Below are 12,821 nucleotides of genomic sequence, written 5' to 3' on the forward strand. Positions count from 1 at the left end.
TCCAGCCTTCAAAAGCAGTGCCCAGGACCCAGCTCTCTTGCATCGGATCCCGATTCCCCCTGGTTTGATTGGGATTTGAAGGGCTACCCTTGCTTTTCCTTTAGTATCTGATCTCTACAAGCACAGAGCACAAGACTGAGACCCCGGAGGGTCCCAGACTGCAGAAGTTGAAAAACAAATGGCAAAAAACCCCCTAAATTTAAGCTACGTCAACAGGTGGAAGGGACAGGATAATACCTTGAAAAAAGTAGAATTACATTTAAGACTGGGGGGAAATAGCTGTTTTAAAAACCAGAAAGCGCGTTGGACTTCCTGCATACCAAAAAAGAAATAGCAATCACTATCTCTAGTCTGTTTCCTGAATTTACAGACTCCCCCTCCCCCAGAGTGTCATGTTAGGAATCACCGTGTGGAAGTGTCGCCAAAACCCCAAGAATGAAAACAAAAAACTTGTAACAACTGCTTCTGTGCCCAGATGTTTCCAAACCGATCTCACTTAATTATTAATATCTAGGAGGCGAGATGAAATATTTATAATAACTGAACAGCAAGGACCTAAGCGCGTTTTATTTACTGAAACAGTGAGAAGTACGCCTATACATTTTAATTACCAAAATGGAAAAAAATGAATGAATTGGAGTTTGCATTTATGGAGCAAAACGCGCTAAAGTTTGAGAAGTTGTAGTTCAGTTTGTCGAGTGACTGACAGAGAAGAAAACTACAGTTCCGAAAACAAAACAAGATGAAAGGAGTTGAACGACATTTCGCATCCCAGCATTTAACCACAGTTAATTTGTTCTTCGCTTTAGGAAAGTGCAACATTTGGAATTTATGATACACTAAAATACATTTAAGAAAAAAAATTTCAATTAAAAGATTGAAAAAAGTAGATACAATTTCAAAAGGCAGGTGTTAATGGATAATTTAATTGAAATAATACAATTAACATAATAATAATAATAATAATAAATTTGCATTCAGCAAAATAATCCAAAGGTGCTTTATAATTTAGGAACTGTTCTGGAGGAAGAATTTCTTTATTTGGTCTGATTGCTTCTAAAGCAGAGAATAAACCATATTATCAAGTCCAGTCACGTTATTCTCTAATTAGAATTTTAAGAATTAATAGAAGTTCATGAACTGAATATATGACAGTGTCTATATTCTAATACACTCAGTTGAAATAATTTCCCCAATAAGTCTTTTTCTTAATATAATTACAACTGTTTGATTCCTCCACAAAGGTCAAGTGGATTGCCTGATAATGTTTTTTTCTCACGCTCAGCAGTTTTGAAGTTTAAAGGATTTTTCACACATTCTAACGTTTACTGAAGCTAAAACCGTTTACAAATGGCATATTTTAACGTATTGAATTGCATATGTTATTCAAAGAGTCCTCTGACCGGTTTAATAATTTAACAATCAAAATGTTCATCTTAAAACGTAAATTATTTATACTCTATAACCAATTAACAATTCATGTTCTATTCATTATAAGAAAGAGACTAGAATAGGTGCACCATCCAGCTTGATGACCATTGTTTTACGTTTCTGATCTCGGTGGAAAAATCAGCATTCAGTATCAGTCATGAAATACACCTGAAATTTCTATTTCGCACATTACTTACATATTAGATCTATCTATCTATCTATCTATCTATCTATCTATCATCCAATCAGACATAATAATAGTGACGAATCAAGCAGGAAAGATCCAGTCTGAGCCACAGACATTTATTTATTTACATGCACGGAAATCCAATATTACCAATTCTTCTCACTCCCAGGACATTGATCTGGAGATATGCAGACTTCTGCATAAGGTAAGGACATATATATAATTCAGAAGCACATGAGATATTAGACTATGGTTTTCTTTCGGTATCTTTTCAATAAGTTTTGCAGTCACGTTTTCACTTCCTTTATTAAGCAGCCTAGCTTCAGCACTTTCTTTGCGGTTATACGTGCACTCGAAACTACGCTTTAGATTTCATCCTGTACTGGATATCTGCAGCAGAAGGTGAAGAACACCCTACTTTTATGTGAGCATAGCCGCCCCCCCCCCCCCCCCCCCGCACTACTGCATGGTTTTCCTCCTCTTCCTCTCTGTTTCTTCACTTTCAGTTTAATGAGGCACAAGATATGGTCTAGCCGAACTAGGAATGTTATGTCTTTCTGGCCAGGAACAGAGATCATCCAGCCATGCACAGCAACAGTTTGCCTACTTGGGTGACTCTAGCAAAAGAGGCTCGGGATCCAGATGCGGACTGGAAGAAGTCTGCAACTGGGAACAAATCAAAAAGCGTACAGATGATTTTTCCGGGTCTGATCTCTCTCTCCATTCTACCCGAGTCAATCGCAGCGCCCCTCTGATCTCTTTAGCTGGCAACCCTATTTCCTTTTACTATTACACCCTCCATGGGACCTTCACAGAAAAATAAACAAACAAACAAAAGCCTTAAAGAAACGTTTGCTTCCACCCGCTTCTTCATGGTAGAAAACGCTTCTAACTGATCTTTAGCAGCGTCTCGAAGCTGGCAGCCCTCCCCACCCTCCAGCGCGCCGCTTTCCCTCTATGTAAAGGGTTCGCATGTCCGCCGGGCGCCACCGTACCAGCAGCTCCTCTTAAGGAGTACCAGCTCTAATAGCTGGAGGGTTCTCGCTTGCTAACATCCTGCAAATTATCGCCAGGCGCTCAGTCACAGTCCGCCACATTTCCTCCAGATCCTTAGATCTAATTCAGCGCGATCCCTTCCGAGACTGCAGACCTGGGAGAGCAGGGGCTGTGGGTGACTGAGGGCAAAAGGATCAGGAGTGGTGGGTAAAATGACAATAAGCACGTGCGCCGGCGCCCCCGGCCGGGAGGAGCCCTGAAAAGGAACGGCGGACGCAAGTTATCCGATCCACCTTAAGCAGCAGCATTCGATCCCCGCTGGTGGTGACGCAGCGAGGGTTCCGCGGTGAGAGTTGCGTGTCTGGGGCTGGAGCCTCGCGTGCGCCTTGCGGAGGCAGCAGGGTCCGAGTGAGGGTCTGGGGTAGAAGCACGTGGGGCCGGCGCCTGGGCACATTGTCTCTCTGCAACGGCATTGCACGTGATCCTACCTTACACTCCTGTAAAACACTCAAAACAAAAATAATAATGCAAAAATAAAATAAAAATGTCCCCAAGTCCCAAACGAGGGCGACTGCTGCGTTGGCACTTTGCAAATGGTGAAGCATCAGCCTTGGAGGCGGAATCGGAGCCCTTCCAGCCCCGGGCTCCCTCCTGGAACACCGCACACGAGAAGCAAATACATCAACACACACCCACAAATTGTTGTACATCACACAGTCGCCGGGTGCGATGCGCCATCAGAGGCCACTTTCTGACACCCCCCCTCGCCCCCACTCCCGGACGATGTCTGAAAAAAAAAAAAAAAAAAAGCTTGGCAGCTCTCTCTGTCTATGCCTGGGTACCAGCGGCAGATCGCACATCACCGTCCTCGGGGTCCGGTAGGCCCGGAGAGCTGCTCCCTGTCCAACCTGTCGCACAGACACACGGCATTGAACGATAGGCAGCGGGCTCTTCCTGTACCTGACGGTGTAAAGCGCTAGGTCAACTGGGGAAAGAAAGTAATGCGCTGTCACTGCGATTATTCATTAACGAGGAGGGGGAATCAAGCCACAGCAGACAGTTACCCCTTCCCCTTTGCGAAAAAGAAAAAAAAATGCCATTTCGGAAGGGGCGAAGTGTGTTGTCCGTCTCCCGCAGTTGCGTGCAAGCCTTATTAGCGGATCATGTGGTGTTATTTTCTGTAATAAATGCCAAGCTGCCTTACAGTAATCAGCTTGATTAACTGTTCTTTGCGCCCGGGTGAGCAGGGAGAACCCCGTCCTCTGGTGCTGCTGTTCTTCTCCCTATTTCACCCCGATCCTTCTGCTGCAGCTGCTGCCACTTTGTCCCTCCCGAAGATCTTCCTTCCGCGACTCGGCGGCGCACGTTTTCCTCCCCGTCTCAGCAGTGGGACACGCGTTGATTTCTTTATTTATTTTCCTGCTCGCTTTCCTTGACCTGATGCAAGAAATCCCACGACTTTGGAAAAAAAAATAATATTCAAATGAGATCGGGACGGGAAAAGGCAGAATCGGGAATCCAAGGCCAACCCAAAAGGACTTGTTTGATGACTCAACGCAACTAATAATCATCTCTCGCTCTCTCTCTCTCTCTCTTTCTCTCTATCGTGTCAGTTACTCCTGCTGGCAGGGAGGGAGAGAGAGAGAGAGATTGGGAGTGACACATCTGTAAATCGCTTGCCGAGGAGACGAAGTCAGTTCTCTTCCTCCCATCTTCCTATCTGCCCTCCTTTCTTACTGATTTCTTTTGTCAAGGTGTGAAGAGAGTGCCCGCTCCTCCCGATTACCCTCGCCCGGACTGTGCGCGGACCACCAGCGACAGTGGCGAACAGAGAGATCGCTGTTGAGTGCTGACCTCCCACCCTGCGACTAGTCTGGAGAAAGAAGCTCATCACCAGCTTTCCAGGACAAAGACGCTTCACGAGCTGGATGAGCGCAATAATCCCCAGTCCAGTACCAGACATCATAACCATCAGAAGCAGCACTCAACCGGAGGAAGAGCGAAGGCAGGAGAGGCAGGCAGCTAGACAGCAAAGTTACTGGAGGGAACCGAAAACTTCTAACCCTGGATTCTTTACTGTTGATCCATGGACAGAGCCTTATCCCAGCTCAGCCAAGTTACAGACAAACTTTAAGTAGTAAGTACCAAAGCCACTCACTGTACATGATAAGCTTCTCATAAAATGCTGCCTGGCTGCAAAACAATCTCCTTTAGTCATTAGGCATTACTAATTGAGAAACAGCCATGTGTACTAGTTATGTTTCCCTTTCCTTGATGAAATAGAATCTGTAATTGAGATTAAAACAGAACTTGTCTCGAAATATTGAAGCACTGTGCAAAAAGCTTGTAGCTTTCAGGACTTTCCACAAAAAAAGCTTGTAGCTTTCAGGACTTTCCACTAAAACTTTGCCAGGATTGGAGGCAAGTGCATTACCGAAAATACCAAACTGGAAAGCTGGGAAGGTTTGCCATAAATTGTAACTTTTGAAAGCATAGTTAATATTTTTGCAATCATTTCTGTACTAATTAGACACAGTGGAAGGCATGCAATTTACAAATGAGGCAACCAAAAGCAGGAATATTGAAAAGGAAAATTATTCTATCTGCTCACTTGTTTCTAGTCTGTATTTTATGAAATTCTGAAAAGCTTCCAGTGAATGTTGACCTAATATTTCAGGGCACTGCAGGATATATAGATCATTTTGGGATGTCTTTGAAAAATGAGAGTGATAAGTGCTGTGTAGTTTCTCTTCAATCACATATTCATGTGTGCATGAACTGATGGGAGCTGTCAGGAGATGATGACAGGCACCACTGCCCGAGCTGTTTTAAGTTTATCAAGCGCCAGGCTGGCTTTTCTTTCCACAACTAGACCATGTAAAAGAACAAGACATAATGAAGAATTTAGAGACTAGATTTGTGCAACACCTCAAAAGCAGGACTCAGATTTACAGAGGAATGCAGATTGAACTCTGGACAGCTTATGTTAAATCTAAAATTTGTTGGGGAAATTATGTAAATTGTGAATATAGTTTTGAATAACTAAATATTTGCATTATAGGAGCTGTGAATTACTTTGTTTTGATCACTTGTTAAATATGATATTTTTTTCTTGCATTTTTTCCTCTGCTTTTTCAGGTCCTTGCCCGTTTTATTGTGAACTGCCAGGGCGAACGTTGTCTCCAAGTAAGAGCAGCATGGAGCGGAAAAGTGAGAGCCCCTCTCTGCGGGATAGTCCAGAGAGAAGGAGCAGCAGCCCTGATGTCAAGGGCCCTCCCTCAGTGAAAGTGGCCAGACTTGAACAGAATGGCAGTCCGGCAGGAGCCAGAGGGAGGTCCAATGGCTCTTTGACAAAACCAATGGGAGGTAACCATTTAGACATATTCATATATACATAATAGAGTGACAGTAGACTATGAACTGCTTGGGGTGGTGGGGTCCATGTTGATTACGTTTGCTGCTTGGGTGTAGAATTTCAGGAAGTATATTCCAGTTTGTTAACCCCCACCCCCCCACTTGCTCGCCTTCTCCCACCAGTAGCTATCAGCCGCTTTTGCATTTGCACTGTATGGTGGTTTACCCGGACAGTGGCATTTCTTGGGCAGCCTGCCACCTTGAGCTGAGGTGTTGGCAGCTTTCTGTCACAGCTTGCTAACTGGTTTTTAACTTTTCCTGGACAGCCAGGAACTGATTTTTAACAGTTTCCTTGTACTGAAGTTGTGCATCAGGGTTTTGTTTTACTCACGCCTGTATGTTAGAAAATATTCACCCATGTAAAAAGACTGGACTGCAGCCACCAGTGTACGAAGAGCATAATTTCAGTGGAAAGCAGCAACAGTGTATAAATTAGTAAACGTCAAATGATAATCTGCCATTTTTTGAAATGATAATTTAGTAGAGGCACACTGCCACATGTTAAATGCAGCGTATTATGCACAGAGGTATGTTCTTTTTCTCTATATAGCCTTTTAATAAAGTTATCATAAGAGCTGTAGGATGAAACTTTCTTTTAAATCGATTTGACTTCATTGATTGTGAATATATTTTTAAATCCACCTTCATTCTGTTAGAGGAGATCCTTTAGAAAAGAGGGTCTTAGAGCTGAATTGTGTGTGCTATTCAAAACAATTTTGCTGCATCTGTAGAACCAATCTCAGGACTTGCTAGGCCTCTTTATTTCTCCGTTTCCTTGTGTTTTTATATTTGTGTCACCTCAGCACTTGCCGTTTTAAAATCAGTTTTAATGTCATGTGCGGTTATATTTACTATTTTGCGTTCTACCTTTCCATGGAGAAAATGTTTTGTGTGATCATTTAACAAAAGGGAAAATCACACCTGCTTTTCAGACTTTTTTCCCTTTCCAAAACCATTTCTATTCAATAATTAAATCATACGTGTTTAATCCATTTTCTTAAGTGATTTAAAGAGGCCGGAGACTTTAACCTATTTCTGGTGTCTCTTGAATCCTTGCATGTGAGGTGTATGTTTGCCATCAGACTGCTAAAAAGTTCCTTTGCTGAATGTTGTTGTTGTAAGATTTATATTTACTGCCATGGATGCACAAGTTAGCAGTGCCTTTGTGTTTGTGGCAATTTGAAAGTTTACCTAAGGAAGGACAAGAGAGTATATTGTGCCTAAGGAAGGCTGGATGCACGAGGCTTGCGTTCCTGGAAAGTTGAGACCTGAAAAAAACTTCTTGTTGAACCTTGTGAGCAATGTTCAGATATGTTACAGCTTCGTTTGAATCAGGTCCCACCATTTTGCCTAGAAATCTTGGAAAGCCAGTCATAGCACTGAAATTTGTATTGCTGCAGAAAATTCAGATTATTATTACTATTTTTTAACCAGAAAGAACTGACATGGAAACTGTTGTCTCAGAAAGGGCTACTCTGTGTGTGTGGGAAAAGTTAGTTTGAAACATCTTAAAACACCTCTGTTGCTTTCTGGTTGCAGTTGTGCTTTGAACAATTAAGTTTCTAGGGGTCTCGATTTCATATTTCTGGGTCTTTGTTGGCCTGTCAAGAACCAAGAGGGTCATTAATTAATTAATGGTTGCATTGCGTTATCATCACAGGGTCCATTTTATTCCTATGGTAAACTTTAGCCTTAAAGATTTGTGGCTTGAAAATGACAACATTTTGGGAAAGCATAGCTTACTGAACAGAGTGTAACGTAGAAACATTGTGTCATGATAACAATGAATAAGGTGCTGTACAGATGTTTTAAAACTTCTGTTCCCTGTATAATCTTTCTGCTGTGAGGCTCTGAGAGTCTACTCAGTTTTCAGTTCTTGTGTGAGGCGTGTGGTCTTCTGCCCCTCGTTGTCACACACCCATTCACTTTTCACCGTCTTTAATATGGGATACAACAGCAGAGTTCATTTCATGTCACAATGATGCTATTTAAAAGGGATTTTCTTTTTCCTTTTCTTTATTTTTTATACTGTGTAAGATTTTATTGAGGAAATAAGCCTGTCGTGTCTGTGGTTTTTTTTTTTTTCCAGTTCCTAAGATTCCCTGTTTTGCACATGTTAATCCCGGCTGGATAGTTTTCAGTAGACTGAAGGACTCTATGGAGATGAAAAAAAAAATCAACTGTTACAGAACATCGATTTGTAAATTTTATTTTAAAAAGTTTTCAGTGTAGATTTGGTCTGATCAGTTAACAAAAGATTGATTTCCTAATAGGGTTTTCATTTCTTCTGGTGTAGAACAAATAGTTGTGATTTATTGTGACTGGATGTGTGTAACCTGTAATGCTTTTTATATGGAAATTTGTCTTTTGTGCCTGTTGGATAACAAAGCTTCACAGCTTCCGTAGGGAGCCATGACCTGTAGTTTACCTTATGCTATTGCTCAGGAAGGACTGGATAGAATGGAGAAATTCAGATGGTGTTAGATTCCCCCCCAAACCAATGGGACACATCACACTCCAATTTTGATACTGAACTGTGAGAGGGTTTTATACACCTTCACCAGGTGCAGTCGCAGCCGACTAGCTTAAAACCTTTGCGGTGAGCGGATTTTACTACCTACCACTTTGCCGAAGAGGTCCGAGGAGACCTGCATTTTTTTTTTCATTTTGGAACACTGCAGCACCCTGCATGAACTGTAGGGATTCATTCAGTAAATACACGGGGACAAAAGTGGCACCAATGGAATCATTCTGTTGTTTTTAAAGGGGAGAACATTGGCCAGACCTTTAATGCATGTGTCCCAGGGTTTCCTTCAAGTAGATTTTTTTTATTGGCATAAATTGAAAATTAATGTTAGAAAAACAATTTGCCAATATGATTTCTTTTATGAAAGAGTAACTGTAGGGGACATTTAGTGTAGGTATACACATATACTGAGAGTGTTTGGTTTGATAGAATATATTATAGGCATTTTATAAACAGGTGTGTACCGGGAGTGCTGTTTTTCATAGAATAAATATGATGGCAATATATTCAGATCTCTCTCTCTCTCTCTCTCTATATATATATATATATGTGTGTGTGTGTATATATATATATATATATATATATATATATATATATATATATATATATATATATATATACACTGTGTCCTGAAAAGTGAAACCCCCTAACATTTTTCCAAATAACACCAAAAGAAATAGACTACTACAAATTATAACTATTATTGACAGGCGTTACTACAAGTTGCTGTAAAATCTGGATGATACCTGTTTTCAAAATGACATAATTTAGGAAATGACCATTAAGATGTGTTTTAGCAAAATGGCGTTTAGCAAAGAAGATAAAGTTGCAATTAAATATTTGTGACAAATTAAGACATACGGTGCAAAGAGTATGCTAAGCGAGTTTCCTAATAAAGGTTGGACTAATGTATTTTCAAAGGTCATACTAAATGTTTAAACAATTGCAAAGTATTTTGAAACTATGTAAGGGGTCCCGTTTTTTTTTCCAGACACAGTGTATATAGATAGATATAGATATAGAAAAATATTTTGGAGTGTTTTCTTTGGAATAGATATTTATAGTGTTGTTACCTTCTGGCATATGTATGTAATATGAATGGTTCCTTTAGCAGAATAGCTTACTTTGCAATATTGTATTTAGGCATGCACTGGCAATGCTTCCTTTAATTCAGAGTGACTTGACTGTCTAGGTAAAATAATGATTCACGGCAAAAGGTTTTCCATGCTTTGCAGAGATGGATGAACTTGGAGAGCTGCATGAATCTATTTACTAGAGGTTGGCTGCTCTGCATGGCTCACCAACAGAGTCACAAAAGACAGGGGAATGTTGTGGCTCGTAGCTGTTGCTATTTCTCATAGCCCGGTAGAATGTGACACACGGAGATGAAGAATTTTTCAGGAAGCCTCATTCATTGATATGACAGGAGCTTGGGTCTGAGTGTCAAACATATGTGTGTGTGTGTGCGTGTGTGTGTGTGTGTATATATATATATATATATATATAATTGTTGTTTTATTTTGTTTTACTTTTTGTTTTTTCTCTGTGGAGTGCACCCAAGTGGGGTCAACACCACATAGATAAACAGTCTTAACATTCTGTAAGTTGTGTTATTATGTGACAGAAATTGGGGGAGTAATTTATGGATTATTATCTTCAGGAGAGAGCATGAAAGGAGGCAGAAATGAATTATTTTTGTCTGACACAGCTTACTCTGAGATGTTTAGGTAGGGAGTTACCTTAGCAGCCTTTCTAAAAGGACATATGCCATAAAACACATCTGCTGTCAGGTTCACATGGAGCAGGTTTGAGAGAGTGCCTGAGGAGGGGGGGGGGGGGTCGAAAAAAAGACTAATGTTCTCAAACAGCCTTGGAAGCCAGGCAGGGAGGTTAGAGCAAGCACAAGTGCTACACTGCTGACAGCTTTATATTTCTACTGGGTAACATTTACTTACCAGAATTGGCATATCCTTGCACTTTGCAATTCACTCCGTAAGAATTTTAAAAATAAAAGATGATTAACCGTTAGGAAATTCTTGTCAATGAAATCGCTGATTAGGTTGTGGAAATCTTTTCGAGGATCAGTTTCAGGATACTAGAAAGAACAATCCGCTGATGTGGAGCTATTTTTTGTTTCCTGTTCATTCACACAATGTACCTTTGAGCGGAGTCTGAGAGGAGCGAGCTGAAGAATTAGATTTTCAGTCCATGGCACATGGAAGTGGAGAGTTTGGTGGGGAGAGGGGCCACTGCAGACTGCATAGTGCTCTGAGCAGCGCCACGGGGTCCAGCCAGGGCTCTTAAGAAAAGCTCTGATCCTGCCACAAAAGCCGGATTTTTGTTAAAACCAAATTTCTGTCTCTAACAGTTGTTGATAAGAAAGGCAGCCCATACTGAACTGTAATTAACCTACACTGCGATAGTTTCAACCCCATTATTGTTCCAATGTTGCTGGGGATTTTCAGTCATTCCTAATGTTTTTGGTGCATGGCATCGATGTTGTGCATGGGTAGGTTTTACTTCACAACCAATATGGAGAAAATACTTGTGCTTAACTAATAACAAAAAAAACAAACAAAAAAAAATCAATAAAGAGCCAAGTTTATAGCAGATACTTAACTATAACCAATAACAAAAGTAAGATAGGAGGAAAAAAATATAGTGTCAATGATACACCATATTGGTTGGGTTGCAGCACTATATAATAAGTTTTCTGGACATTATTGACATGGACACTGTGAATTTAAAATTGAAAAATGTGAGAAAAGAGGTTTTTGACCCATGAAAGATACGGTTGCCCATAACATTGACAGTATATAATTTCGTGTCAAGGAGGCATCTGAGATCTTTTTCCTCCTATCTTTTTTTTTGTTATTGGTTGTAGTTCACTATCTGCTATAAACTTGGGTGGGGGGGGGGGGGTCTTTTACTAAATCTTAGCTCAAGTTATCTGCAGCAGAGCCCATAGGAATAAAATGGGCCCTGCTGCAGATACCTCAAGCTAAGCTTTAGTAAAAGACCCCCTTGGTTCTTTATAGATTTTTAGATTTCACTTCACACATATCTGTCAGCTTGTCGGAAAATAAAACACAGCCCTGAAGTATAATAAACCCAAACCATGCTTGTTACCATGAAGCATAAATTCAAATCTTCCATAATCCTAAAACGGCTTTCTCTTTTATTGGTAGCTACTTGTACAATATGGTCTAAATGTGGTTGACTGAAATCCTGGCTTTCTCAGTAGCGTTAAGTGGATTCTTTGCAGGATTTGTTGCCTATTTTTGGGCCAATGCAGGAATTCTCTGAGGCTAGTATAGACTGCTAAGGCCACATCATTTTTTTTTCAGATGCCTGTGCACAGTCTTTCCAAAAAAGACTTACCTTTCTGAAATATAAAAATTGCTTCCTAGTGCCATTGACACTGATGTATATCTATGGGCTGGTTTGTGAGCAAGTTTGTTTCCGTAGACAGAAATTGAACAGTACTTGTTCCAGCTGTTGCATGCCCCAGCCCCACTGGTAGGAACAAAAAAGAAATGAGGGCTGATACTAGCTGATTGCAGAGAGAGGCCCTTGGGTGTTCTGCTATTTAAAAGGACAGATCTTACACAGTTAGCTATACTTACAGATCCCATGGTTGAATGTTTGGCTGTTTTGGAGGTAGAGTGGGGAGCTCAATGTGGACATGCTGTCGGTTTAGAGTGTAACCTCAGTCTTTGGTCTGGTTTATCTATCTATCTATCTATCTATCTATCTATCTATCTATCTATCTATCTATCTATCTATCTATCTATCTATCTATCTATCTATCTATCTTCATAATTGTGTAAACAGAATCTTTAAATTCTGAGCTTTCAGTATGGATTAAATTGGAGACCCACGTAAACAGATGCACATTTATAGGACACATTTTCTACATGCCACATCCAGAATACATGCATGCTTTCAGCTATGAAACTTGTTATATTAAAGGAATAACTTTTGTATACCAGAAAATGGAATATTGTGTGTGTAATAATGTAGCTTTTGGTGGATATGGATTTTTTGTGTGGTGGATGATAGACTTAAGAGATTATTTCACTTCTCTCAGGCCTGGAAAATGCATTATTAATGAACGTACGGGACAGGTAATGAAAAACCACTAGTGGACCAATTCACAGTTCTGGGAGTCTGTGTCCTTCATTGCACCCTCAGTGTGCAGTTTCTCTTTGCTTTTTTTAGAGGGATAAGAAAAGGAGTTCAATTTACTGGAGGTCATTCAGGATC

At 40.6% G+C, this 12,821-nt stretch overlaps 1 protein-coding gene across 1 annotated transcript in view; it reads left to right on the forward strand.

Annotated features, from left to right (window-relative positions):
- Window positions 1-4,608: 4,608 nt before the first annotated feature.
- The window catches only part of SATB2 (SATB homeobox 2), a 372,408-nt gene continuing 364,195 nt past the window's right edge, over window positions 4,609-12,821 (forward strand). Inside the window, exons 1-2 of the mRNA XM_030210508.1 lie at window positions 4,609-4,751; window positions 5,753-5,980. Of these exons, the coding sequence (XP_030066368.1) occupies window positions 5,812-5,980 (169 nt within the window). The 5' untranslated portion in view covers window positions 4,609-4,751; window positions 5,753-5,811. The remainder of the gene's footprint in view (window positions 4,752-5,752; window positions 5,981-12,821) is intronic.

Source organism: Microcaecilia unicolor, chromosome 7 (genome assembly GCF_901765095.1).
Source record: "Microcaecilia unicolor chromosome 7, aMicUni1.1, whole genome shotgun sequence".
NCBI lineage: Eukaryota > Metazoa > Chordata > Amphibia > Gymnophiona > Siphonopidae > Microcaecilia > Microcaecilia unicolor.